The sequence below is a fragment of the Arvicanthis niloticus genome, chromosome 3 (genome assembly GCF_011762505.2).
Source record: "Arvicanthis niloticus isolate mArvNil1 chromosome 3, mArvNil1.pat.X, whole genome shotgun sequence".
NCBI lineage: Eukaryota > Metazoa > Chordata > Mammalia > Rodentia > Muridae > Arvicanthis > Arvicanthis niloticus.
In genome coordinates this window covers 75111887-75139725 of record NC_047660.1, presented here as the reverse complement: position 1 = coordinate 75139725, position 27839 = coordinate 75111887, and the positions used below count along the sequence as shown (strand labels likewise).

The following is a 27839-nucleotide window of genomic DNA, read 5'->3' as shown; positions in this document are numbered from 1 at the left end:
AGGAAAGCTGAATTAAGCTATGGTTTAACAGTATGAATTTGGAGGCCCACTTGATAGTATGTCCATTTAACAAAATAGCAGTAGTAGGTTCATCCCTGGGGTTCTCACCAACCTTGGATTCTTGGCCACATTTACAATGCCAGGCATGAGTTTCTTCCCATGGAAACTCAGTCCAGCGGTTGGTTACCCCCATAACTCAGGCCACCATTGCCGCTAAGGGTACATCTTCCCCGGCAGCACACATAGCATGTATGTACGTCCATGTTCAGAGAGTTTTTGGTAAGCCTTTTGCTTCCTTCAGCATTCTTTTTATTTTTGTCTTGTTCTATGTAATCATTTAAGCAGCTCGTGTATATTTTCAAATATTAAAAGGCCTAAAAAATTTGATCCTAGAACTTTTGAGAAGACCTTCAGGGGCCCTGCTCTCTACACTAACCACCCAGTTTGGGAATCCATTTTTACAGATATATTATACAGGCTGCAGGCAGAAAAGCATGACCAAGAGGTACATAGACATACAATGTTACTGAACTACACTACTTTCAAACCATAGGTAGACACTCAGGCCCTTCGTATGGCTATAACCCTGGTCCTGTCTCCCTACAAATTTACCTTCTATGCTGACATACAAAGATGTCTTGTGATGACCAACAGGTCCCCAGAGCACTTTGTCTCTTAACAGGGAAGAAAATGTGGCAGTCATCAAACATCCTGAGATATTGGGCTGAGCCATCAGCCATAACATAACCAGCCATCTCAGAACTACAAAGCAGAGTGTTCCCATGACATCACAAGCACCTCAGCACCCTCCTTCTCTAAGACACCCCTCTCCTCCTATATGATGACAAATGCTGGCAACACAATGTCTCATATTTTCTGTCTTCCCATTCACTGTCCTTCAGCAATTTCATTCCAGGAAGAGACAAAGAGAGATGAGAAGTGGCAGAAAGACAGGTGACTTATAACTGATCACACTGCACACCTATAATCTCAACACAGGCAAAGCAGTTGCCTGGGAAACTTAATTTGTTCAAAGCCAGCCTGTGAAGCATAGCCAGACCCCTGTTTTGTACACCTCTAAGAGAAAAAAAGGGGGAGCAATAACCTCAACAAAATAATTTTTAATTTTTAACAGGTGTCTATTTTCTCTCACTCATGTGTGTGTATGTGTGTGTACATGTGTGCACCATGGTACATACTTAGTAGACAGAAGGCAACGTGAAGTTCTCTCCTTCCAACACATAGGTCCCCAGGATCAAAATCAGGCTTGGTAGCAACTGCTTTTGCCCACTGAATTATCTTAATGGCCCAATAAAATAATTTTGACTCAGGAAGATAACAATGAAGAAGAAGGAGGAGGAGGAGGAGGAGGAGGAAGAGGAGGAAGAGGAGGAGGAGGGGGAAGAGGAGGAGGAGGAAGAAGAGGGGGAGGAGAAGGAAGAGGAGGGGGAGGAGGAGGAGAAGGAGGAGAAGTAATAATGGGATCTTGCATCAATCAAGCAATCTGTTCCCTTTCTATATTAGATTCATTTTCTGCAGCATTTAGTTTAATAAAGTAAGTTCTGCTTCCATGCTGAGATGAAAATCATACGCCAAGGAGAGACTAAGGCTATAAGGTCCCAATAAATCCACTAGGCTTGGTCTCAATCTCTAACGTGTTCTGTGGGTTCACATTAACCCTCCAGGTCCATGGGGCTCCCTCAAAAACCCAGCATATGCCACCGCCATTTTGTGCCATCAACACATAAGATTTCTGTGATATCCGAAGCAGATACTCTTAGTCTTAAATAGAGACACTGAGCCCTGTCCTCAGAGACTAGGCAAGGGTTAGATCTAGTGCGGACCCAGCTTGTCAAATCTCAACTTCCACATAGGGAAGAACTCCACAGTCCTCTCAACATAACATGAGACAAATAGAGCCTGATAAGTTCTAAATTGTGAATAAGCACTTCCCAATGTAGGGACCATAGAGTGCTTACCCTCAGGACAGTTGCTTCTAGGGCCTTTCTAATGTGTTGTTAGTCACCAGATTGGGGGTAGATTCCCTGGGACACACACACACACACTACCACCACATCACATGCACCCACTCCATCCACCACCCCTGTCTATTACCAGGTTAGTGACTCTCACCAGAAGCCTTGTCCAGGTCCATTTTCGAGCACCAGTGTTGCTATCTGTTAGCTCTTTCCTTGAATATGTCACAGTGACCTGGAACCTGTTCTCTTTTGTTTTCTTCATTCAGAGAGTCACATGTATCTCAGGCTGGCCCAGAGTTCACTATGTACCCAAGGATGACCTTCAGCTTCTGCTCTTCCTGCCTGGGTTAAACCCAGGGCCTTGTGCATGCTAAGCAGGTGCTGGACCAACCGAGTGACTCTCAGCCTCTGCTTCCTCTTTTTTGAACTTATCCAGTACAATCATCAACTACCACCAAGAGCAGTTTCGATAGCACAATGACACTTAATAAATGCAAGCCCTGTGCAGTCCAGTTATCTGTTGCATCCTCAAGGAATAGCCTTTGGGATCAGGCAGTGTTGTCCCCATTGTACTTGTATAACAGAACTAAAATAGCATATGAAAAGCACTCACCTAATCAATAGCTGTTGTTCAGATCAATATCTGCATGGAGGGGATTGGTTATTTTCATTATTTCTTGAGCCTAAGATTTCAGTGCCCAAATTTTAAGTTTGCGTTTATGTCTGTGATTGTATCCAAGCCACAAACTGTAGCTGTCATACGTTAATGGAAAAAGGGAAGGTGTTGTGTTGAATATAAATGAAGCACTCAAGCCAAGAAAAGCCAAATGAGGTCAGGCCCAAGATGAATAAAAAGATTTAACAGAGAAAAGGGAAGGGATAGCATCAACTGTCCCACTTGCATGTCAGCCCACGGTGGCCCACACCAGCCATCAGCCCATGGTGGCCCCAGGAACACCAATATAGCATCAAACAAATATCACTAGCCATCTCTTTAAATCGTTCTTTAAATTTTTATTGAGCTCTTGCCCTTGCACTTAATTCATTCCATTATTTAGGATATATGTTCTCTAAGTACTGAAAAAGTTACATCCAATTTTATGCTTGGATATTTCAGTTACATTATAATGAAAATGATAACCCATCTCTTGGGCTTCTCAGGAGGTTTTCTCCCCCTTTAAGAAGAGTCAGGGTAGAGTAAGCTAGAGAAATAGCTCAACTGTTGAGAACACTTACTGCTCTTCCAGAGGACACAAGTTCTGTTCCCAGCACCCATGTCTGGTTGCTCACAACTGCCTGTGACTCCAGCTCCAGGAGATCTGTCATAGTCTGCTTTATATTGTTTTCTTTGTTCAGAGAGTCACAGGCATCTCAGGTTGGTCTGGAGTTCACAGTGTACCCAAGGATGACCTTCTGCTTCTAACCACTAACCAAAAGCAACTCGAGGAGGAAAGGGTTTACTTGGATTGAATATTCCAGGTCACTGTCCACTGAGGAAAGGAAGGCAAGGGGGGGGGAACCTGGAGGCAGGAAGTGAAGCAGAGACCAAGCAGGAACTCCAAATATTGGCTTGCTTTCCATGGCTTGCCTACAGGCCAATCTGATGGGGACATTTTCCCTATGAGGCTCCCTCTTCTCAGATGACTCTAGCTTGTGTCAAGTTGACAAAACCTAACCAACACAATATGTGATGTACCCTTCCGGTTTTCTTGGGCACACACAGGGGTGTGTGTGTGTGTGTGTGTGTGTGTGTGTGTGTGTGTGACCATGCATGTATAGTACAACCTATTGAAATCAGTTCTCTCCTTTTGTTTTGTTTTGTTTGTTTGTTTGTTTGTTTTTTCAAGACAGAGTTTCTCTATAATAGCCCTGGCTGCTGTACTGAAACTCATTCTGTAGACCAGGCTGGCCCCAAACTCACAAAGATTTACCTGCTTCTGACTCCAAAATGCTGGGATTAAAGGTGTGTACCACACAAACAGCTCAAAGTAAATCATTTTAAAGATTTTTTTAAAAGAAGGATCTAGGGCTGGAGATGTCACTCAGTGGTAGCATGCTTGCTTAGCATGTGACAGTCCTGGATTAGAGTTCCAGCACCAAATTAATTAATTAATAAAATATCTACCTGAAAATAGAATAGTGGTTTACTGGAATTTTAACTGGTACGAGGTTAAAAGGAATATCTTCTAATGTTCTATAATACACAGTAGCAATGGGTGATAACCACTGTGAATTGTATGTTTCAAAACAGCCAGCAGAGAGGGCAGAAAGCCTCTAGCACAAGCCACTAAATGATAAGTATTTACTATAATAGATACACCAGTCCTATTCTTCTGATCATTACACATTATATACATGTATTGAAATATTATATTGCATCCTATTAAATGGGTATTTTTCAAAAAAGGAACTGCCTGTTGGAATTGTGAACATTCAAGGTGCTACCTCTCACAGTGGGTTCTGTTATAGCTTGTGTGGAGTGGATGCTAGCAAACAGTGTAGCCCCAGAGCCAGATGGTGTAGGAAAGAAGATAGCAATGCCCCGAGGCACTCCGGAGCCTTCCTAGCTCCTCCCAGTAATTTATCTTGAAGTACTGGGCAGGGATCAAAAAAACGTCTTACCCACAAGTCAGCAGATGACCCTGAGCCCCGTGAAGCAGGCTCCATTAGGGGTACCGGAAACATCAAGTCTTGAGGAGGACAAGATAAGAAAAAGGAAGTCTTGGGAAGTTTCAACCTCGCTGTCAAGTTCTCTAGGAACATGGAAGAAACTTCGCACAAAGAATGCTGGGACCCAAAATGCAGAGACCACAGTATGCAGGAGGTGAACCCTGCCTCTTAGGTAGATGCATGAAGGACAGGACACCCTTCCCACGCACGCACCCCTCTTTCTAGGAAGTCAAACTCACTCCCAGAAGCCCCCTTTAACCTGGCTCAGAATAGGATCCTCATTTTCTGGCCACTCTGCACAGGCTGACAGCAGCCTGGCAGGCTCACTTCTGAACTCTGGACTTGTGCCTGCCTGAGGCTCCAGGCAGAGCCAGCGATCCTGAGAGATTAGGTCAATAGGGGCAGCAGAGAAATGGTATTTCAGCTCGTTTCCATCAACACCTGCAGCGTGCCTGGTGCGTAGTAGTCACTCAATAAATGACTTCAGTTGAGGAATGAACTACCATTTCTTTAAAAAAAAAAAAAAAAAAATGGAGTAGTTTCGTTTGGTAGGGTGCACCCAGCAGGCTTGTGTTTCCCATTTGTAAAATTCTTAGGCCTCTGAGGAGGAACCACTCCCTTATCTCTGATTCTCTGCACCTAGAGGGAGAGCTTTCACCCCTAGTTTCCCCAGGGTAGAGAAGAACTTTGCAAAGACAGTGCTGGCTTCATGAGAGGAAAAGCAAAAGAGAAACCTTGGTTGGTTTTTTTTTTCAGCAGATACAGGGCCTAGTGGTGTTCTTTCCGAACACCAGAGACCTCACTGAAAACAAGCACTGCTAGATGTCTTACCATGCCCTAGTGACACCTTTTCAAGAAGTCCTAGATGAAGTAAAACTGTAACACGCGCTGGGCCTCCACCAGCCTTGAAAAGGAAGATTATTCTGAAGAGAGCTCCTCCAGCCCCGGGAGATGACAAGTTGTGGTTTTTATTGTGGCTCAGGTGACTCCGTGCTCTTTGCTGTCATGGACCCCCCTTTCCTCTTTCCTCGATGTAAATGTATCTGATCTTCTATACAATTGCCTTGGTATCAACAGCTAAACGGTTGCATATTAAAACAGTTTTCTTACACCCCAAAAGTTCTTTTAAAACACGCATTGTGGAAGAAGAAACTGAAACGCTTTTGGTGGACCCTGAAAAATATGAGCCAGCAGCAGTGGGTCTCGTGGAGAAGTTAGTCCCTAAGTGTTGATCAGTGTGACTCTAGGGACAGAGAGAGTTGGGGGATCTCAACTGCTTACCACACCACTACAGAGTGTGCCAGGATCAAAGAAGGGTCTGACCTCTTCAACTTGGAGGAAGTGTGGGCACTGGGCACACATCACCTGCACACGCGACATCCCAGGGCAAGGGCACTCACGTTAAGCCTTGGAGATCCGTGCCCCGCTGTCCCTCCCATCCCCAACTGGATCCCGGGACTAGACAGGGCTCACTTGGACCGACTTACTTGAGTTCCACTGACCATGAGCCCAGCCATGGTGGCGCGGACCCAGCAGGCGGGCGGCACTGAGCAGGGTAGCAGGCGGTGCAGTTCCGCACTAGGCGGTCAGCTGACCAGCGGAAGCCCTAGGCGCTGGTCGGCCACCAAGAACTATGCGCAGCAGCGCTGCCGCTGCTGCTGCTGCTGGCTGGCTCAACCCGGTGCACGTGAACTTCCACTGCCCGGCAGCTGGCAGCGGGTGGTCCGCTGCGCTGCACCCAGCGTGGGAACCCCACGCGACTACTCCTCTCTCCTGCACATTTCCTGCCCCGTCCCTGCTCCCCAAGAGGTGCCCCCTCCAGAATCCAATGCCCAGAACTTTATTGCATTTATCAGACTAAGGCTTCAGGGTGGGGTTAAGGGGGTCCCCATCATAGACGTGTCATCAGAGCCGCTGTTAGTTCCCGGCTCAGAACTGGGCCTTCCCAGAATTTCACAATCTAGGTTACATAACCGCCCTCAACTGCTGGAAGGAGGGGCTTCCTCTCTCAGAGTCCCCACTACTGTCTAAAAAGTGTTAGAATGGGCCTCCTGATGGGATGGAGCTTCCACTTGTTAGACAGAAGGCTGCAAGGGAAAGTTGAATTTCCCCTTACAGTGCTGGCTGGTCCTAAGACCCCTACTCTCTTCACACGCCCTCACTGGGCCCATCACCACCCCAGCAGCTGACAGTAATGAAGCTTAAGGCAGGAATATTGGTAATGTCTCCAAATCTCAGGATCCTCCTATTCCTATTCTTCTCCAAGGGAAGAGACATGTGTAAGAATCAATGCTATTAATTCTGTCTGTGGCAGTGCACAGTGAGCTTAAACACACACACAGTACACACACACACACACACACACACACACACACACACACACACACACACGCCCCTTCCACCTCCCCCTCCAGAAGTAAGAAGTGGCCATTGTCACCTCCTGACTGGGAAATCCAATCCAAGACTGGTAGCTCCCACACTCCAGATTTCCCTCTGGAACCTTCTCCTTGCCTTCTCTTGCCTTCCCACCTCCACTCTAAGGATAAGGGGTATGATGCCAGTCCTTGCCTATCATAAGGGTCATGGCTGATATGCCTAGAGCAAGAGACACGTTAGCAAGAGAAAAGTGCATTTAATCAAAGTTTTCCATGGTAGAGGAGCCTTCAGAAATGAAGATGCAGTGGATAGGAAACCACAGGCCTGTAATCGCAGCACTGGAGAGGCTGAGGCAATATCTCAACTGGAGACTAGATGGGGCTACATAGCAAGACCCTGTCTCAGAGAACATAGTGTACATGTTCGTGTGTGTGTGTGTGTGTGTGTGTGTGTGTGTGTGTGTGTGTGTGTGCATGTGTGCACAAAGATACAGCTTAGACCGGAAGAAGCTGAGTCAGCTGAACAGGAATGTGATGGACAAAAGAGTGTGTTGTTGAGTGTGAACGTTGGAGGGAAAAGCCAGGCGAGTACCCCTTCCTCCAGGGAGCCCTCCAGGACCCTTCTGGGATCAGGATCTAAGGACTGTCTCCATCAGGCAACTCACTCGAGAGAGCTTCTTTATGACTGACCAGCTCTCACCCAGAAAGATGGCTTCCAGTAGGATCTCTAGGGTGTAAGTCTTGCTCAGGGAAAGAGGGGCTCTGCTTCCCAGGACCCACCTTGGGGATGAGGAGTCTTTGCTTCTATGACCCATTTCTAGAGAGAAAAGGTGCTGGAGACAGAAGAGCAGGAGACAGTCAGGTAAAGATTGATTCAGAGGCTGGGCTGCAGCCTTCCCCTTTATTTTTTAAATTATTATTACATTGTGTGTGTGTGTGTGTGTGTCCCATTATAACATATATACATGCACATGAAGAGGAGGACTATAGCTTTCATAAGTTGGTTCTCTCCTACTGCATAGGTCTAGGAGAACTAACTCGGGTCCTTGGGCTTGACAGTAGTCACCTTTAGCAACTGAACCATCTCACCACCCTCCCCCTTTCTCCTTTAATTCTAAATGCTCAGCCTGCCAGAGCCCTGTGCTGTGGAGTATCACTTTCTGACCCCTGCCCTGACTTGTCTGTTCTGCCCTCCTCACAGATGGATGTCAATATCATTCAACTAGATAAGGAAAGGCTGAGTCCTGGTCTCACTCTCAGGGCAGGTACCGCAGCTCAGCAGGACCACAGATAATTGTGGCTGCCACCTCCTTATGGGGAAAATGGTCAGGGGGCTTTGGTTGTCTTTGTCTCCTGTGTCTAAGCAACACTTAGAAGTCACTGGCTATGCCTCTGATGGTGACAACTGTGACTGTGGTCAGGAATTTTGTTCTGTCCACACAGCCCTGCTCCTAGCACATCGTTAGGCAGGCAGACTAGGATGGCAGCCTGTTGATGTGCAGGGCTGACCTCTGGAGGCTAGCCTGCCTCTCCTCTCTTTTACACTTGTCCCATAGGAAGAGTGGCCACAGCCAACTGGAGCTGTGGAAATGCAGTCAGACTGTATTTACTTTAGGGGATGCCCAGAAATGCTTCAAGTGACAGGCAAAACCAGAAAGCTTCTTTCCAGAGAGCCTCCCAAGGCCTGGTGCCCCCAGGACAGTTGTTCCCCTCCTACATCCAGTGCAGGGTCCAGGCTCTCCAATACAGTGTCTCTCTGCTTGGGTTTCCTGCCTGAAAGGGAAGAAATAGTTCAGTACTGCGACAGTTGTGACATTCTGTCCCTCCCCACCCCCTACCACCTCATACCTCAACCTGACTAGAAACATCTTAGGCAGAGGTGACTCATAGAAGCCTATGCAAAAACAAGGGGACTGACCTCTGCTCTTGCCCATTAGCTTCTGGGCATTGATCTGCGGAACAGAAGAACAATAGGAGAGAGGACAAGGAGAAGCAGGAAAGAGGTGGAGATGAAGAGACACAAGATCCTGTCTTCCTAGACCAAAGAAGATGGAGAGGGAAGAGGGAGACACCCTTCTGCTCCCCTTTGGCTAAACAAAAAAAAAAAATTGAAAGTAAATAGTAATCCTCTTTTTTTCAGAAAAGACAGTAAACATGAGCCAGAATGCAAGGGGTTTATAAAAATGGACAAGGAACACGAGTCCTGTTGAGGCTTCTGGATGGACCAACTCCACTCTGGCCCCAGGAGCACTGAAAGAAAAGGGAGGCTCATGCAAGTATTGGGGTTCCTCTTGAATCTCATTACCCTGTTCTGTAATGAGAGTCGCAGGCTCCCTTTCACCCTCACTGGGGACATTCTCAAGTCACATACACCCTTCAGAATAAACTTTCCAGCTTGCCCAAGGGACATCTGCAATCCTGTATCAATAAGAGATGCTGTCACTGTGATTATGTTTTCTGAACCCCCATTGAAGGTGTGTAGCCCAGTATGTGTAAATGCACACACGAGGCCCACAGAATAGAAATCCAAACCAAACATGGCCGGGCCCTCTGGGACTGTGATTCTGGCCTCTAATGGAGCTCATCAGGAGAGAGAAGGGTTGGCACACACGAGGGCACTTCCCTTGCCACCCTAGAGGAAGAAGTCAACACTGAGCTCCCACTGTCATCCTTGTTGATAGTCCTTGGCAGAAAAGACCCTTTCCCTTTGGAGTTCCTTCTCCGTTGCATTCCCGAGGACACAAAGGAAGATCCTGTTTATTTCCAGTCAAAGGAGTTGATGTTGGGGTCAGCCAGGACCAGCCAAACAGGAACTGATTCCTTAAATCTTCAGATTGTGCCTTAGCAACAGAGAGCAGGGCCGAGCCGGTTCTGAGACTCTCCACATTGTCTCCAGCCAGGCCTCCTTGCTTTCAAGGAAGTGGAGGATGAGTAGCCATCACTCTCCATGTGCCAGCCTCTGGTTCGGGCTCTCTACACTGAGATTTCAGCTTTGAACGAACAACCAGACATGTGCCTATGGAATGCTCCTTGATAATGGTGGTAGATGCTCCCAGAGCTTTCCAGTGTTCCTCAGTGAGAACAACAAATATCTTAAGTGTATTGTGTGCCATCACAATATCTGGCTTGGGGACGCCTACAAACGCTAGTTCATTACTGTTTCCTGTTACTCTATTCACCTTCACTTTAGGTTTTAATGGGTTTGGGCTTTTGTTGGTGATGTTGTTGTTGCATGTGTGTGTATATGTAGTGTACATACATATGTGGATGTGCACACATGTACATACAAGTGTACATGCATGACTGACATTCAGTGTCCCCTTCAGGTATCTTGTTCTCTGAAACAAGGTCTTCATCTGAACCTGGAGTACCTTGAGACTGAGCTCAGCTGGCTGGTCTGTGATCTCCAGGGATCCACCTATCCGTGTACCCCTGCCCCAACACTGGGGTTACCTATTGATCCACATGCTGACCAGACCAGCTTTTATGTGGGTGCTAGGAATCCAAACACAGGAGGCAATTTGCCCAAGGAACTATCTCCACAGCCCTAGTTCTTATGAAGTTCTGTGGGAGCCAGACTCAATACATGTCTATAATTTGATGCTTTGGAGGCTGCAGTAGCAGGGAGATCACAAATGTTAGCCAGAGCTACAGAGTAAAACCCTATCTCAGAATACAAAATTATTACGTAGTTGTTTTCCTATCCAAATGCAAACAGCAGAGGAAAGGGAAGAGAGTCTGGGGAAGGTGAAGTGGGAGGGGCTTCTGCCTTCTCTTCTATATTTGTGACATGAACGTACTACTTTTGCAGCTAAAAATAAGAAAGAAGAAGGCGAACCTGACGGCACATGCATTTAATGCCAACACAAAAGAGTTAAAGGGAGGCAAAACTCTGTAAGTTTGAGGCTAGCCTAGTCCATGTAGTAAGTTCAAGGCCAGCCAGAGCTACATAGTAAGACCCTAGTCTCAAAATAAATAAAATAAAATAAGAAACAGAGAGAGGCTGATATAGAAGGAACAGGGAAAAGAGACTTGGCCACTCACACTGCACTCACCACCTACCCTTCATTTAGCGTAGCTTTAACAGATTCTGAGAATCCAGCTTTGGTCTCTTTGCCTGGAGCTTGCAGGCTACTCAAGTCTCCCCTGGCTTAGGAGGTGAGTCGTCTGTGCTTCAGAAGAAAGAGACTCAAACTAGACTTTGGCAAGGAAACTAGAACAGAAACAAGAAAATCCGTATCAATTGTCTATTTCCAGTGGGGGGGGGGGTACTGGAAGAACCCCAGTTACAGAGGTTCTATGGTCTAGAAGTTGGGGATGGACTCCTCAGATCCTCAGTTAAATTCACAGAATTTAAGGGTAAGTTCAGGAAGCAGGTCTCCTTCCCCCTCCTGTAATTAGGATTTGTAAATGTCCAAGTCAGCGCTCCAAAGTGCAATCCCCATGTTCAGCTTGGGGGGCTGAGTCAAGAGGATCACCATAATGTTAAGGCTGGTCTGGGCTACATAGTGAGTTCCAAACCAAAGTGTGAGTCTGTGTCTTGGAAAGGAATGTGAAAGAAAGGAAGAAAGAAAGAAGGAAAGAAAGAAAGAAAGAAAGAAAGAAAGAAAGAAAGAAAGAAAGAAAGAGAGAGAGAAAGAAAGAAAGAGAGAGAGAAGGGAGAGAGAAGAATGGAAAGCAGAGAGGAAGGAAAAGAGGAAGGAAGGAGGGAGGGGGATAAATCATCGACTCCAACTACTCTCTCAGGAAATCAAAGTCTGAAAAGTGGTTCTCAACCTCCCTAATGCTGTGACCCTTTAATACAGTTTCTCATGTTGTGGTGAAACCCCCTCCCCCAACCATAAAATTATTTCATTGCTACTTTGTAACTGCAATTTTGCTACTGTTGTGAATTGTAACTTAAATATCTGATATGCAGGATATCTAATATTCGACCCTCAAAGGGTTCACGACCCACAGGTTGAGAACCACGGTCTGGAGACTAGAAGAGACTTGCCCAGCACAGCCAGCAAATGAGCAAGCAGCTGTCCCCATCACGACTGAGAAACCAGCTTCCTCCTGCAACCCACTGGCACAGGCTGAGGAGGACTTGAAGGTACCATTTCACATCTAATCGCTGCTTGTCATGCTGAAACCATTTTCCTCACCCAGAGCCCCACACTGATGCATCAGAAATAACATTTTTGAAGTTCTATCTGCAAGGAAATGGCTATTCATGTTCTTCCTCTCCTTTTAGAGCTCTGAGGGATGCATATTCATTTTCTCTCTGCTTATCTTGCCTACTTGCAAACCGTATTCACTCCCCAGTGCTCCTGTTCGTTCATCAAAGAGTTGATGGTGAATAAATGGATTTCTGGAAATAAAATAATTGCCCCTGAGATTTATTCTCATAATTATTTACAAAGATTATTTTAGAATACATGGATGGCAATAGTAAGAATGCACACACGAGAGTTCTGGAAGGATTTTCTGAAATTAATTCCAACTCTCTTCCTACTTTTCAAGACTATGAAGCTCTGAGCAAAAGCAATAAAACTTAGTCTTGAACCTAAAACCACCAGATCCAGAGATTGAGGACAAAGGAGGATCTGGCCTGGCCTTGTAGTCACACTCTGGCCTGGGTATGGCATCCACCTTTGTCACTAAGTAGTGGGAATCCATAAAAATTATGCAACTGAACTTTCCCCAAGTGCAACCAAACCTTAGGAGCCTGGGAGCTTGTTTGGGGGAAATTTGTTGTTGTTTGGGGGGGGGGTTGTATTTTTTAGACAAGGTCTTTTGTAGCTGGTCTCCAACTTGGTTGTATAGCTTAGGATGGAGCTGAATTCCTGTTCCTCCTGAGATTTTATCAGACTGAACTACCACGTCGCATGTATTTAGTATAGGAGCCAACTCTGGGCTTTGTGCATGCCAAACCAACCCTCTGCCAGCTGAGTCCCATCCCGAGCCTGGGATCTCTCGATGAACAAGACTGTACTACACGTTGGATCTGGGGTTCTCTGAAAGGCCTGTGTGTTAAAGGTTTGGTGACTAGTGCAACATAATTGAAAGGTGGTAGAAACTTTAAGAGGTGGGGCCTAATGGGAAGTTCTCCAGCCATGATCCCCACAGAGGAAAGAGCCAAAAGGCTGGTCAGTCACAGATTGAAACCCTTAAAACCAGTTGCCAAAACAAACCTTTCATCTTTATAAGTTATTGTCTCTGCAATTTGTTACAATATCAGAAAACTGATAGCCACGAAGAATGATGTAAATAGATGTGTTATCTTCCCAAAAACAAAGAAAAGATTTATTAGCAGATATCACAAAGTGCTTACTATTTGCTGGGCCCTGGGGTACAAGCAGAAACAAGTTAGATATTTTTCTTTTTCTTTTTTTTTCCCCATGAGACTCGGGCAGAGTCACACGGGGGGGGGGGGGGGGGGGGGGGGGGGGGCGGGGGGGGGGAACGTGGGATTCGAACCGGGAGAGCAAGAGCAAGGATGAGGGGTCACCTCTGGAGGCCGGTGCCGAAGCAGTGCACCACCACTCCTTCACTTAGATATTTTTCTTAATGCCTGTGCCTGTGAGACTTTGGTTATGGCAGAGGGAGGCAGGTACCAAAAAGGCTTATAACATGATTTCAAGAATGTGAAATGCATCCTTTCAGACACACTGATGTAGGCTATGAAGATGAAAATACCATGAAAATGTGGGAGGTGGGTAAGCTGGCTAGGCACTGTGTCAATGGCACTGATAATCAGCCTTTCTCCCATGATACCTGGCTGCATCTTGAGCTCTACTCATTGCCTCAGACAGCGTCTTTTGTGATACCCAACCTGCATAACCTTTGGGCAGCTGTGGGGTGTCCTGAAAAGGGCTTTTCCAAGGAAGAAATGGAATAAGAACCTTGACTTGGGGCCTGCCACAGAAAGACCTGGAAGAAAGGTCTCCCATACAGAAAGACTGGCAAGCACAAAGCTGTGCCTGATTTCTTACTGTTACTAGTTATGTTTGAGTGGGGTGTTAGTTACCTGCCTCGTGGCTAGGACAAAATGCCTGACCAAAATGACTCAAGTGGTGAAAAGAAGCTGTATCTTGGCTCACAGTTTGAGGGGTCAGTCCATCACTATAGGGAAGTTCTGACCACAAGTGACTGCAAGAGCTTGAGGCAGCTGGTAACATTGTATCCGTGGTCAGAAGCAAAAAGAGATCAACTGTGATATTCAGACTACTCGGCTCGCTTTTGTTTTTTATGTTTGGTCCAGGACCCCAACCTATAGTTCAGTGCTGTCCACATTTGGATCCTCCCACTTCAACTAGCCTAATCTAGGAAGTTCCTCACAGGCTCAAAAGCTTGTCTTCTAAGAGACTCTATAGCTTGTCAAGTCGACAATACTAAAAATTATGAGTAATAAACCGGAACTGAAGTGCTTCAAAGAACATCATCCCAGCCAACAGGAGGAGAAGCCCAGGACTGACAAGATAGTTCAGTGGGTAAGGGTACTTGTTCCCAAGCCTGATGACCTGAGTTCAACCCCTGAGACCCACATAGTAGAATGAGAGAGTTGTACTCTGACATACCCACATATACACACATAAATAAATAAAAAGAGTGCTGTGACACACACAGAGATAGATAGATAGATAGATAGATAGATAGATAGATAGATAGATAGATAGATAGATAAATGTATGTTCCAAAAAGAAGAGAAGCTTGGGCGGCTACATCAGGGTTTAATGTGCTTTTTGATTCCAAAGCATAGGTGGGATGAGGCCTGGAAACCACAGAGCTGAAGCTAAGGTGGGTGAGACAGCCTCTGTTGTCCTGTGGACGGCCTGGAGTATACTTGAGAAGGGAAATCCTGAGGTGCCAGTCCTTACACATGGCTGCACCACAGATCTCACAGACACAGCTTAGACACACATAGCCGTGTAAAGATCATAGGCCACACTAGCCTCAAGTCCCTGTTCTCTAGTGGCTACTATCCCCATCCTGAATTCCAGCCCTAGGCACACCAAGTGGTCCTTCTCACTACATTGCATTGGCTACTAGCGACCAGTATAGAATGTGGACATGTTAGATTGCCACTACTTCATTAAAACCATGAGGATTTATAGTTTGTGGTGCGGTATTGGAGAGTCAGTCTCTTCATTTATTCAAAAACTATGTATTAGCCAGGCTCAGCGCATGTGCCTATGGACCCAGTAATTCATGAGGCTGACGATTTAAGAATATGAGTTAAGAATATGAGCAAGTTAAGAATTGGCAATGCTTCAAATGATAATGAAATTATCATTTGATACTTCAAATGATACTTCAAATGATAATGAAATTAATAATACAATTTGAAGCAGGGTGTGGTAGCACACACCTGCAATTCCAGCACAGGAGGTGAATATATGAAGACCAAAGGTTCAGGACCAGCCTCAGCTAACCTAAGCTACATGAAAATGTCTCAAACACATGCGCACACACACATACACATGCACACACACTCAATTCCTTTCTTCCAAATATTTTTAAAAATATATATTGCTTTTGAATATTATATACATATATATGTACATAATATATAATGCATATAATATATATGATACATATAATGTACATATAATATACATATACATGCAATATACAGATACATATATTTTGCCTACTATGTGCCTAACATTAACTTAAACCCTGGTGATGGACTAGTAAGGAAAACCAAGCTTCTAACTGTGGAGAGCTTATTTTCAATGGCTAATAAGCAGTCTCACTTGGTGGTGAGGCATGTTCTGGACAATAATAGAGCATGTGTCAGGAAGCATGAGATGAGATGACCAAGAAGTCTCCACTGAAAGAGAGACTGGAGCAGACACTGTAGGAAGTAGGGGGAGAGTCACATGGACACAGGGTTGGGGAGGAGGGGTCCCCACAAGAGGAATGGAAGAATCAAAGGCCTACCCTGAGGCAGAAGAGCATCTGAAGAGTTTGGAGAGATATCAGAATAGCTGAAGTGAGTGAAAGGGAAGTGGCACATGACATCATGAGGTGGGGTGCACTGGGCACTGATGTATAAGACCAGAAACACTAACCTAAGTTGAGGAGTTCTGCTTCAGCTGAGGAGTGGCCCGAGCAGTGGACCAACATGACCAACTCACTTGCATTTGCTGAAGATTTCTTTGGCTGCTGTGGTGACTGTGACCATAGAGAGAGAAGGACAGGATCAGGGGGACTAAACAGCAGGCTATCACAGGAATCCTGTGGGCAGTGCATATCGCCAGGCCACCTTTAAAGATGATAACAACTGAATTTGCTGATGGCTTGGACAAGAATAGTATAAAAAAACATTGAAGTAAAGGTGACTCCGAGATTTGGAGCTGAACAACTGTCACAGGGTAGAGCTGTCCCAGTGAGCTGGAGGGACACCATTGGGCAGAGAGACGGGATTGCAGTATTAATTCTGGACCTGACATATTTGACATGACTTTGAGACTTTAAGTGGAGAGGCAAAACTGAAGGTTGGAGATTGTCACAAAGTTTGGGAGATGTATTTGGAGTAGAATTAGAAACATGAGTGCCCGCAGCTTTATTTGGCATATAAAGCCCCAAAAGAGGAGTGGGGAATAGGAAGCCTGGGCCCTGGTGCACACCAGGAGCCACAAGTCAGGAGGGTTAAGGGAACACTACAGAACCTGAGAGATAACAAAAGAGGGAAGGAAGGCCAAAAGCAGGTTGAGAACTCTTAAGTCAATAAGGGGCCAAAAAGGAGAATGGGAATGTCACTGCTGTGCAGACAAGGGTCATGAGGGGCTGGCAGAAGCACTACATGACTGTGGCATTCACGAGGGCTTGAGCATCACATGACAGGTGACTACTTATAAGTTACATGGCATGGACTTCTTGCCAGTGGAACAATCTCTCTGTTACTACTACAATAAACACACAGCATCTCCAATGGCCTAGCATCTCAGATTCTGATGTGATCAGATGGGCTGTGTGCTCACAGAGTCCTTGTATGCTATTCCTGCCGAAATGTTGAACCAAAACAACAAATGCAGAAAGTAGAGTATTTCACGACAGATCTGGACTGGGCTGTCCAAAAAGCAAATGGGGTTGGGGGATAGAAGAGTCTGGGAGACGAAATGAGCTGAAGATACAGCATAGCTTCTCACCAGGCACACATCTGTCACCCCAGCACTCGGGACGCTGACACTAGAATATCATAAGTTGAGGGTAGCTTAGGCTACATCATGAGTTCCATGTCAGCCAGGGCTATGAGACCTTGGGTGGGGGGTGGGGGGTGGGGGGAAGAAGCCATGCACGATGCCTGATTTCTGACTGAACAGTGGGACTGGAGATAAAAAGCTTACAAGAGCATTTCACAGACAACTGGGAACATTTAAATCTGAACAGTTTGAAAATATGATTGATGATACTGAGTTAACATTGATTTTCTTACTTGTGCGAATTGTACCATAGCTTTTAAAGAAACTATCCTTTGGCCTGGAATATGCAATGTGAAGAAATTAGGGCTACACATCAAAATCCATACAGCATTAAGATAGTTCAGTGGGAAAGGTAACAGAGAACATGGCAGTGACAACTGGGGACTCTGGGTGAGCAGAGGGATTCCGCTGTCTTAAATTTTCTCATAAACTTGACATCTTCATAATTAAAACGTTAAGGAAGTAAGGGGGAATGATAAGCTATGTCTGGAGTGCTCAAGATCAAGGGATCTTGACCTAGGAATGAACAACATAGGAGTCATGGTGACCTTGACAATATAGATAGCAAAAGAGGTAGGCAGGGACCAGACTGGAGACAACTCTGTGGGTCTAGCTCAGAGGACGATGTTGGGGCAGGAATGATGACATTCGTGCTTCAGGGCCATCAGTTTGTAGAGGATGTTTAGATGAGGAGAGGGGTCATGGAAATGTCCTCTCGGAACATATTCTACCTCCTGTGAAGAGCCACGAGGGCTGAAGGGAGAAAACTGAGAGGAGCTTACTGGGGGATGTCTGCAAACATAGTGTCGTCTTGCTTTAATTTTTAGGGGCAGAGATGGAGTGATGAGCCCTGCTAGGAACATGATGATTTTTATGTCACATTCATTGTGTCCTCCTCTGGAAGAAGCAGCAGATGGGACCCTGTGGGTCACTCCCATGTTACTTTGTGCTCCTTTAATGAGTAAGCTAAGATCAGAACGCTGGGGTCACAACTCTGGGTATGACAATGACCTGACAATGTCTCCATCTTCTAGGACTTACTCTCATGGGAGGCCCTCCCAAGACCCTCCTCACCCATTGCCTTAGAGTTTCCATTGTTGTGAAGAGACACCATGACCACACCAACTCTTACAAAGGAAAACTGGAGCTGTCTTACAGTTTCAGAGGCTTAGTCCATTGTTATCATGGTAGGAAGTATGACAGTATACAGGCAGACATGGTGCTGGAGGAGCAGGAAGTTCTACATCTTGATCCACAGGCAGCAGATGGAGAACATATATCACTGGGTGTGACTTGAACATATATGAGACCTCAAAGCCCACCTCCAAAGTGACACATTTCCTCCAACAAGGCCACACCTATTCCAATAAGGTCACACCTCCTAATAGTACCACTATCCATGAGCCTACGGGGCCAATTACATTCAAACTATCACACCCATGGACAAGTTTTCTGCAATGGACCAAGCTGTAAGTGACTCCTCCAGTGATTGATAGGGTCTAAAATTCCCTATCAATGCCCCCTTTACTTTGATATTGGCTATTAAGTGGTTGCCTCTGCATTGATGTCTGTTCCTGGCCTCCCAATGAGGTGGTCAACCCTTGAATATAGGGAATCCTTTTGAAATCTATTGATCACCTGCCCAGAATAGGTGATCAATAAACTAAGGAAGAAGGGAAAGACAGCGAAGGGGAGGCCACTGGATGTCATTTTCCACCCTAAAGACACCCAAGGCATACTGTACAGACTTCCATGCTGTGAGATTATGTCTTCCTTCTGGGGAGACATAAATTTACCTCAGAACCTTGGATGACAGCACCAACAGCTCTCACACCTACCTCCAAGCATCTGTTGGAGGCCCGGGTTTGAAGCCTCACAGCAACATAGCCCACAATGTTCTTGCCTAGGCTGTTTGCAGTAAGTGACTCACCCAATTAAGAATATCTACATAACAAAGCCTCACCGGGCGCAGAGGTCACAGAGACTGCGAAGTGTCTTTAGTGTATGCAGCAGGGAAGGCTCACTAATTACCAGTCATTTCCACCCCTCAACAGCCTGACAGCCTTTGAGATGCAGGGAATAAAAGACTCCCCAAATTCCCACCCCACACCCGTCACTTCTTCTCCAACCCACCCCAGCATTTCAAACCTGTGACTAATAGGTTCCAGGAAAGGGGCCCTTTCCACCTGGCTGAAAGCAAGGGGTGGTTTGCTTCCTTCCAATAGGTGTCCAGGCACTTTTTTTTTTACTCCAGCAAGATGTACCTAAGAGGTCTGTATCTTCCTTTCCTTTAAACAAGTAAATAAAGCAAAGTCCCATCATTGGCTCCCTGTTCTTAGAGGCAATGCATGTTTGTGGCAGAAACAGTGGGTAAGCAAGAAGCAAGTTAGAGTCACCCACAGCCCAATCCCAGAGAGGATCAGTGGTCCCACAGATGCTCTGTCAGCCTGCTGTAGAGGTGGCAGGTACTTGCCTCTTCATAGCCAGCTCTTCAGACTGAATATTCTATCACTATCATCCTTCCCCATGGACAAAGATCAGAGCTGACAGAGATGCTGAGTGGACTGGAAGAGAAAGTGCATGGAGCTCAAGAAGGAAGCATTTAGAGAATTTCTGAAAGGGGGTTGTTTGGAGACTATAAGGGGCAAGTGATTTTACCCCCCAGAAGCCTAAGTTTCCTTATCTGCAAAGTGGGCATAACAGTATATGCCTCACAGGGTAGTGTTGGGGATTAAGGGATTAAGGGAGAGTCTGGTTGTGAAAGGACTATTCCAGTTGTTAGACATTTTACAACTCATTTTAATAAGTGTTTATTAATTAATGCCTGCTTTCTACTTAGCCCGCTGCTAGTCAGTTTTGAGGCTATAATGAACACATCTGCATCTAGGCTCAAGCCTAGAGAAATTCAAGATCTAATTAGAAAGTTGAACACACACACACACACAGAGAGCCCAAAATTAAACTAGGAGAATTTAAATAGCTAATAAAAGTTATCATTAACTAGTAGATAATTAAGAGCCAGACAAGAAGCACAGACAGGACTCCAAGGGTTCAGAGGTCAGAAAGAGCAAATGCTCACAATAATGGCCACCGTGAGCGCTTCCCACATGCCAAGCACAGTGCTCCTTTCTCATTTCCCCACTGACTGTATGAAGTGGAGAGCGTTAGTACTCTCATTTTGCAGAGGAGGAAACGGAAAGTTCAGAGGTCAAACCCCTCACCTGGCCACACACCTAGTAAATGAAGTCATAATGATGCTACCTTTCAGACTGAAGCAGTTGGACTCGGAGCTTGTCACACAGGCTGAATGAAGCTCATGATGAGCTCATGTGGAAGAAGAGATAGATGCTGGGCTCTGAGCAGGGTCCACAGAAGAGGACATTCCACCAACACTGTGCATCCTGAGCTCTTTGGGAAGACTCAGAGTTGGTTATCTAGAATGGTTGATCTTGGCAGTGTCTCTTGATGCTTAGAAACCACAGTCGGACGTATTGTGTGCCATCCAGAGAGAGATGGAAGTAAAGAGGAGAGATGTTGTATATTTTTGCAAAGAGGGTAAGGTTAAGAATTCTCTCCACTGAGGGCTTTGGTAAGATGTAGGCAGGGTAGTGTCCTGAACCTATCCCGAATAGTGCGTGGGACACCATGGGTATTTGAATGCAATAAAGCCATTCAGCATGATTCTCTCACATGGCTCAGCAGAACCTGAGCTGAATATAACATTTTTCACTTGAGATCATCCCCAGGCTAGGTTGGAGGCATTTGGTCACACTGCTTGATGGCACTCACAGTACAATCTAATAACCATCAGGCCTGTTTAGAAAGCACCCAGTAGGCCAGACTGTGACAAATCAGTTGACACTGTTGGTTGTGAGTAACAAAGACTAACTCTGAACAGTTCAAGGGAAAGAGGAACAGGAGGAGAAGGAGGAGGAGGAGGAAAAGGAGGAAGAAGAGGAGGAAGAGGAAGAGGAAGAAGAAAAGGAGGAAGAGACAACTACAAGGCTATCAAGAAGTTCATGGAACTAGAAAGAAGACCAGCAACCCACGCAAGGACATAGGCAGGAGTGGCCTTGTTGGAGTGGGCGTGACCTGTAGGAGTGGGTGTGTCACTGTAAATAGGAACTGGCAATGGATAGGACTGGAGATGGAGATGGCCATGATACTGTACAAGTTCAGTTAGGCCACTGCCTGAACCATTATTACATGGAGGGCAGGATCTGTCCTCTGCACTCTGCCTCCCAATGCCATCACTGCCATTGTCTTAGGTTCAGTGCTTCTGACAAGGGTTTCCAAATGATTCTTAATCCTCTGTTCTCCTATTTCAGAATCAAAGACCCAGGTAGGGGGTCCTACTGGTGGGGACTCAGCTGCTAGGGCAGGAAGAAGGTAAATGCGGTGTTTCTCACATCCCGTGTCAGTACGTAGAGCAGACCCCAGTTTCCAACAAACAGGAAAAGGTTTCAAACACTTGAAAGTCAAAGAAAAGAGAACTAGCAGTGTCCATATGAACTAACTACTTCACTGTAGTGCCCTGGATTAAAGGCTTTCTCACACTCAACTACTATTCTAAAATATCAAAGTCATCTCACAGGAATGCTTGTCTGCTTCTGAGGCTATTTCAAAATCCATCTGTATTAGTTATTTTTCTATTCCTGCAATAAACACCATGACCAAGGCAATTTATAGAGGGAAAGGTTTATTTGTGGCTTATAGCTCCAGAGGGTTGAGTCCATCCTGGTTGGGGAGCAGCAGGCATGGTGGCTGAAGTAGCAAGCTGAGAACTCACATCTTGAACCACAAGCAGAGAGCTGAGAAAACTGGAAAGGGCTTGACTCATTAAACTTCCAAATCCTGCCATCAGAGTGACACATTTCCTCCAACAATAAGGCCATACATCCTTAAGCCTCCCCCAGAACAGCACTACCTACCAGAGACTATGGGAGAAATTTCTCATCCTAACCCTCACCTCACCCATGAAGGAGAGTCTCCAAGATAGGTTTCCAACACCTTTTTTGATCAATGTGCTGGTAACCCCATGGCCTAACACCACTGGAGAGAATTTCTAAGTGGGAAGGTTAATGTGCTGGTTTAAATAGGTTTGGCTCCCACTGACTCATGTCTTTGGATGCTTGTCCTTTAGGGAGTGCACTATTAGAAAGTGTGACCCTGTTGAAGTAAGCATGGCCTTGTTGGAGGAAGTGTGTCACTGTGGAGGCAGGCTTTAACGTCTCATATGTTCAAACAACACCTAGTATGGCTCATATCTCCTGTTGCCTGCAGATCAAGATGCAGAACTCTCAGCTTCTCCAGCACCATGACTGCCTGCATGCTGCCATGCTTCCCACCATGATAATAATGGATTTCCCACAATAATAATAATAATAATAATAATAATAATAATAATAATAATAATGGCCAGCTCCAATTAAATGGTTTCCTTTTAAGAGTTGCCATGGTCATGGTGTCCCTTCACAGCAATGAAACCCTAAGACATAATACAGTATTTTTATGAAAATATAAAAACCCTAGATTTTCACTGGCTAAAGTAGAGACTTTCTTCCCCTAAGGAAGATTTGGGGGGAAAACTGAAGATGGCTTCACGATCCAGTGACAACAGTACCGAGGCTTGCTCTGCTGTTCACTTGGACTTTTCCTTGTGGTCATGGTGGCTACTGCTCTAGATGTTTGGTTCAAGTTCATGAAAGAGAGAACAGAAAGTGAGAGATGGGCCGGATCATTTGCAACATTCCCTTGGATGATGACACAAGAGTATTTCCCAACATTCCTCTCCTGCTTGGCCACCTGATCCCCAGTTACCACAAGAAGATGGTCTCTTGGCCATCCCTAGCTGCAAAGACAGTTAGGAAAGAGACAGGATTGTTATGATTGTTCTACACTGATATAAACTACTTCCTGGACCTGACACATCATTATACTGTTGAGGAGAGAAGAAAAGAGGAAGCAAAAGCATAGTTAGTACTGGATTTGATCACTGCAGGATTAGAAGTTGGTTGAGCATGGGGACAAGGGCCATTTCAGCAAGTGGAGACAGAGGTAGAAAAAATACAGGGACTGGACAGTGGTGATGTATGACTTTAATCTTAGTACTTAGGAGGCAGAGACAAGGGGAATCTCTGTGTTCAAGGCCAGCCTGACCAACAGAGTGAGTGAGGTCTAGAACAGTCAAGGCTACTCAGAAACACCCTGTCTCAAAAGAAGGAGGAAGAGGAGGAAGAGGAGGAAGAGGAGGAAGGAAGAAAGGAAGGAAGGAAGGAAGGAAGAAAGGAAGGAAGGAAGGAAGGAAGGAAGGAAAGAGAAAGGAAGGGGGAAGGAAAGAAGAAAAGAATAACACATGACATGTAGTGAGAACAAAGAAATTTAATTTGGCTTTTGTGTAGACTATTGTAATTTGGTAATTTATCCTACAAAAATAAAATAACTGGCTGCAATAATATAGGCACAAAATTTTACTAATTAAAGAAACATGGCAGCAATCTATTTGTGCATTGATGGTAGAATGGTTGAATAAGCACTACATGTATATATATATAAGTGTATATATAGTACATATATACATACATATACATACACATATACATACACATGTATATGTATATATGGGGCTGGAGAGATGACTCAGCAGTTAAGAGCACTGACTGCTCTTCCAGCGGAACTAGGTTCAAATCTCAACACCCACATGGCAGCTCATAACTGACTGTAACTCCAAGATCTGACATCCTCACACAGACATATATGCAGGCAAAATGCCGATGCACATAAAATGGAAAAATAAATAAAAATTAACATTAAAGAAGTAGCTTTAAAATAATACAGATATTTCTATGCATTTATATTTTGTATATATTATTGTGAAGCTTAAAAACAAGTTAACCAGAACCAGGGAGCCTAACTCAAAGGACCCCGAGGAGGCCAGTCTGACTTATATAAAGAAACCATGTCTCAAAGAAAGTAAAGCTAGGGTGGACAGTGAAATGGTTCAGTGGGTAAAGTTCTTGCTGCTAAGCCTGGAGACCTATGCTTCATCACCAGAACTCATGTGATAGGAGGAAAGAATTTATTATTAAAAATTATCCTCTGACCCCCATACAGGTCCTGTGGCATGTGTATGCATGTATATGTAAGTGTATGCACACAGCAAAAAAAAAAAAAATAGATAAATGTATCTTTTTAAGTAATGGCTGAGGCTGTAGCTCATGGGGTAAGTAAGGTACTTAACAGACTATACAAGGCCTCTGTCTATGATCCCAGAACCTGAGCCCCCTACACACACACATACACACACACACATACACACACACACACACACCATTTAAAAAGGTATACTCAAAACTAGCTAGCACTGGATACTTACCTCAAGAAACTAAGTGGAAAATGGAGAGGAAGTGGGGCAATCTTTTTATTTCTCCTTTATTTTTATATTTTTGAGTATTTTCCTGACTGATATGAACATACATACCTTTGAAGTACAACTTAAAGCTTTCTATAACTAATCTGAAACTGTATTTTTTTTCTGAAGAGTTAAGCGTTGTGCATGGACAATGGGGAGTCGTCACAGGTTTCTGATCAAGGGAATGATGTACCTAAGAAAATTAACCAGGCAGGTGTGACAGATGGATTAGAAGGGCAAGAGTCTGAGGCTAGGCAGGAGAATGAGCTGGCTATCACAGCAGCAAAGGACTGACAAAGGTTACCATATGTAAAGAGGGCCGCAAGGAAGGAGGCAACCAGGATGGGCAGCTTGTCCAGTAGAGTCTCAGCATCTTGATGTGTACATGCCTGAACTGGGAGGAATGGTCATGAGGAGGGGCATGTTTCCTCCTGCAGCCTGTCAATCAGCACATCTTCCACTTTGAAAGTCCAAGCAAGGCGTTACTCCTCTTCAACTTCTCCAGCTTCTACTTAATTGATATTTACAATATAAAGATCAAGGTATCATATTTCTCATGAGATTCGTGTTGTTTCCCCCTCTCTAAACCGAGAATATCTTGGGATGTTCAAAGACTTCATGGTGCCCCTCTCGAAGTGCAGTGAACCTGAGATATAATATCTATTCAATCGACGTCACTGAGTTTATTTTTATTTATCTTCTTTCCGTGGAAGAAAGGGTTCCAGGCTCTGCCTGAGTTTACCATCCTGGGGAGAAGACAAACTCTCCACAGAACACCCTGTTACAGCTGAGGTCACAGAGATGGGAGTGTGCATGAGAAGTGGCCTGTAGTTGAAGATCTAAGGAAAGGAAGAGGGAGCCAGATGGAGAGGACAGAAGGCATCAGCAAAGCCCTTGAGGTGGGAAGTAGCCTGGCCTGTAAGAGCAATCAAAAGAAAGCCAGGGGTAGTGGAAGCCCAGGACGAGTGAGGGACCAGGGAAGCCAGATCAGGTCAGCCATGAGAGTGGTGCTAAGAACAGCTGGAACCCACAAATGTTTTTTAAAAGAGAAACAAGCCCCTCAGCTTCCAGACACACCTTTGTCGTTGCTCTTGTCTGTTGCTGCTGTTGTTGCTGCTGCTGTTGGGGAGTTTTGTTATTGTTATTGTTGTTTTGTTTTGTTGTTGTTTATACAGGGTCCCGTGAATGCTGCTTCCAGCCCAGATGCTGAGATTACAGGAATAGACCACATCTACTTTGTGCTGAGGACTGAGCTTCTGTTTATTGCATGCCAGGCAACTGTGTCTGTCCCCAGCCTCTGCTTTACTCCGCCCCGCCCCCGCCCCAAAGAGCTCTCTGGCCCTCCCTGGTTGGGACTTCAGAGAAGAAACCAAGATGCTCAATGGTCAGCTTTTCCAGGAGGCAAGTAGCTGACTGGGACCACCCCAGTGACACCTCTCAACTTCTCCATACAATTCCTCTGGCTCAGTGCTCCTCTCAACTCCAAATACCTACAGTTAACCAGGCAAACATCCCAGACCTAAAAGTCTTGCCCCCAGGATCTGAAGAGAAGAAAGAGACTTGACAAAGGCAGGGTTGATATATCCTCTCTGTGCTCAATTTATCTATAAAACAGGATGTTCATGGCAACTATCTCAGAGAGTTGCTTTGAGGACTTAATTCACACAAAACTCTGATAGTACCGACACAAAACAATCTATCAAAAAGTGTTAGCATTTTGTTCCTTGTTTTTCCATCTTAGTTTCGTTTCCCCACTGACAGAGCATTTGCTCTAATTTGGACAACTGATTACATATGAATGGTCACTTCCTTTAAATGAGATATGGATTTATTCAATGACATGCAGTTGCATAAACGTATTTAATGTGGAAAAAAGTTTTGTTCCTCCTGAAAGGTGAGAACCCGGAGGCACTGGTTGTATTCCCACCTATTCCACAGAACATATGATTGAATACCAGAAAAACCTTGAAGGACTCTGCACCAGGTAAGTCTAAAAGGACAGAAGTTTGAATAAATCTTGGGGGCAAAAAACGCTATCTAGGGCCTAGGCTCTTGATATGTAGCCCCTTCTGTTCTCAAGGTGTAAAAGGAAAGTAAGGGCAGGTAGAAAAAAGGAGCTGCCACTGCCTTCAGGCTTTGGGCTGGTACTGAAGAAACTCTCAGTGAGCGTTAGGGACCCAGGCTGAATTGTAGGAGGCCGGTCGACGCGGCGGGGGCGGAGCCCACGTCAGCTCTCAGCCCCACCCCAGCGGAAGTGCTGCTGGGCCCGCCCATCCCTGGATCTCAATCCTCCAGCGCTCAATTCAGCTCCGAGAGCGACTTAAACCTGCGCCCCAGCTTCGGATCTAGAGAGCGGATCCAGGCTCGGAGCGACTGGCTGCTCTCGTCCCTCCCACTTTCCCGCCCTCCCCATCCTTTCTCGGTTATCCGCGGGGCCGCTGGCGCCGCTGAGAATCTCACAGGTAAAGTGTGGGCAAGTAAGGGCGCAGGTGTAGGTGTCTCCCGGGCAAGAGTGACTAGGAGAGAGGAAGAGACTGTATTGGTCCTGCAGTCGTGAGGAGAGAGAACGCCGAGCCCCGGAGTGGTGCTTGAGCTGGACAGATAGAAGGGGCGGGACTGAAGCCCTCCAGCTTGGGGGCCGGGTCATTTTTGTCCCCGCGTCTTGCGCAGTCTCCGTTCTGCCTGGGAGATGTTGAACTGAATAGATGGGGGGGGGGGGGATCGGGCGGTGACACCCGAGGATTGTCCCCCACCCACTCAGCATGGCGACTGGTACTGACAGCTGCCCCCACCCGGGAGCGCACACTCCCAGGTTTGCAGAATGAAAATCAATAAAATCGATGTAATGGCAAAGAACACGAAACACGTTGGGTTGTTATTATTACTTGTGTTTGTTAAACTCTTCTCTTTTTTTAAACTTCCTTCTTGGAAAAATGTGGCTTCAGCTTCAAAGAAGGTCGCAAATTATCTTTTGGTTCCCCCGCAGATTAGGAAACTTGCACTTGGTCCCAAGCCAAGCGAACCTCCCCAGGAGGCCTAGCAACATCTTCAGCGGGAGCGAAGCCCCAGGGCTTGCTCAGCTTCCAGACACAGCTTTTCTCCGTGCCCCATCATCTGCCTTTTAGGGAGATGAACCCCCTCCATTTACAGGTCTCCGGTTCACCACTCCCACGCCCCAGGGGCCGCGCCTCCTCCCCTCCCCCGCGCTCTC

At 45.7% G+C, this 27839-nt stretch overlaps 1 protein-coding gene and 1 long non-coding RNA gene across 3 annotated transcripts in view; both read right to left on the bottom strand.

Moving 5' to 3' along the window:
* The window catches only part of Lrmda (leucine rich melanocyte differentiation associated), a 1001791-nt gene extending 995354 nt beyond the window's left edge, over window positions 1-6437 (bottom strand). Inside the window, exon 1 of one of the 2 annotated variants that reach the window (XR_013109409.1) lies at window positions 6137-6437. Coding sequence is in view for 1 of the 2 variants with exons in the window: in XM_076931235.1 (XP_076787350.1) it covers window positions 6137-6166 (30 nt within the window). In the remaining variant the exon portion in view is untranslated. The remainder of the gene's footprint in view (window positions 1-6136) is intronic. The other variant, XM_076931235.1, reaches the window with a different exon arrangement.
* Window positions 6438-7887: 1450 nt separating this feature from the next.
* On the bottom strand, window positions 7888-25901 carry LOC143441749 (uncharacterized). Its single transcript, XR_013109408.1, has 3 exons — window positions 25706-25901; window positions 11087-11237; window positions 7888-8797 (listed from the first exon to the last, which is right to left on the bottom strand). It is a non-coding gene; the product is annotated as an uncharacterized LOC143441749 (long non-coding RNA).
* Window positions 25902-27839: the final 1938 nt, after the last annotated feature.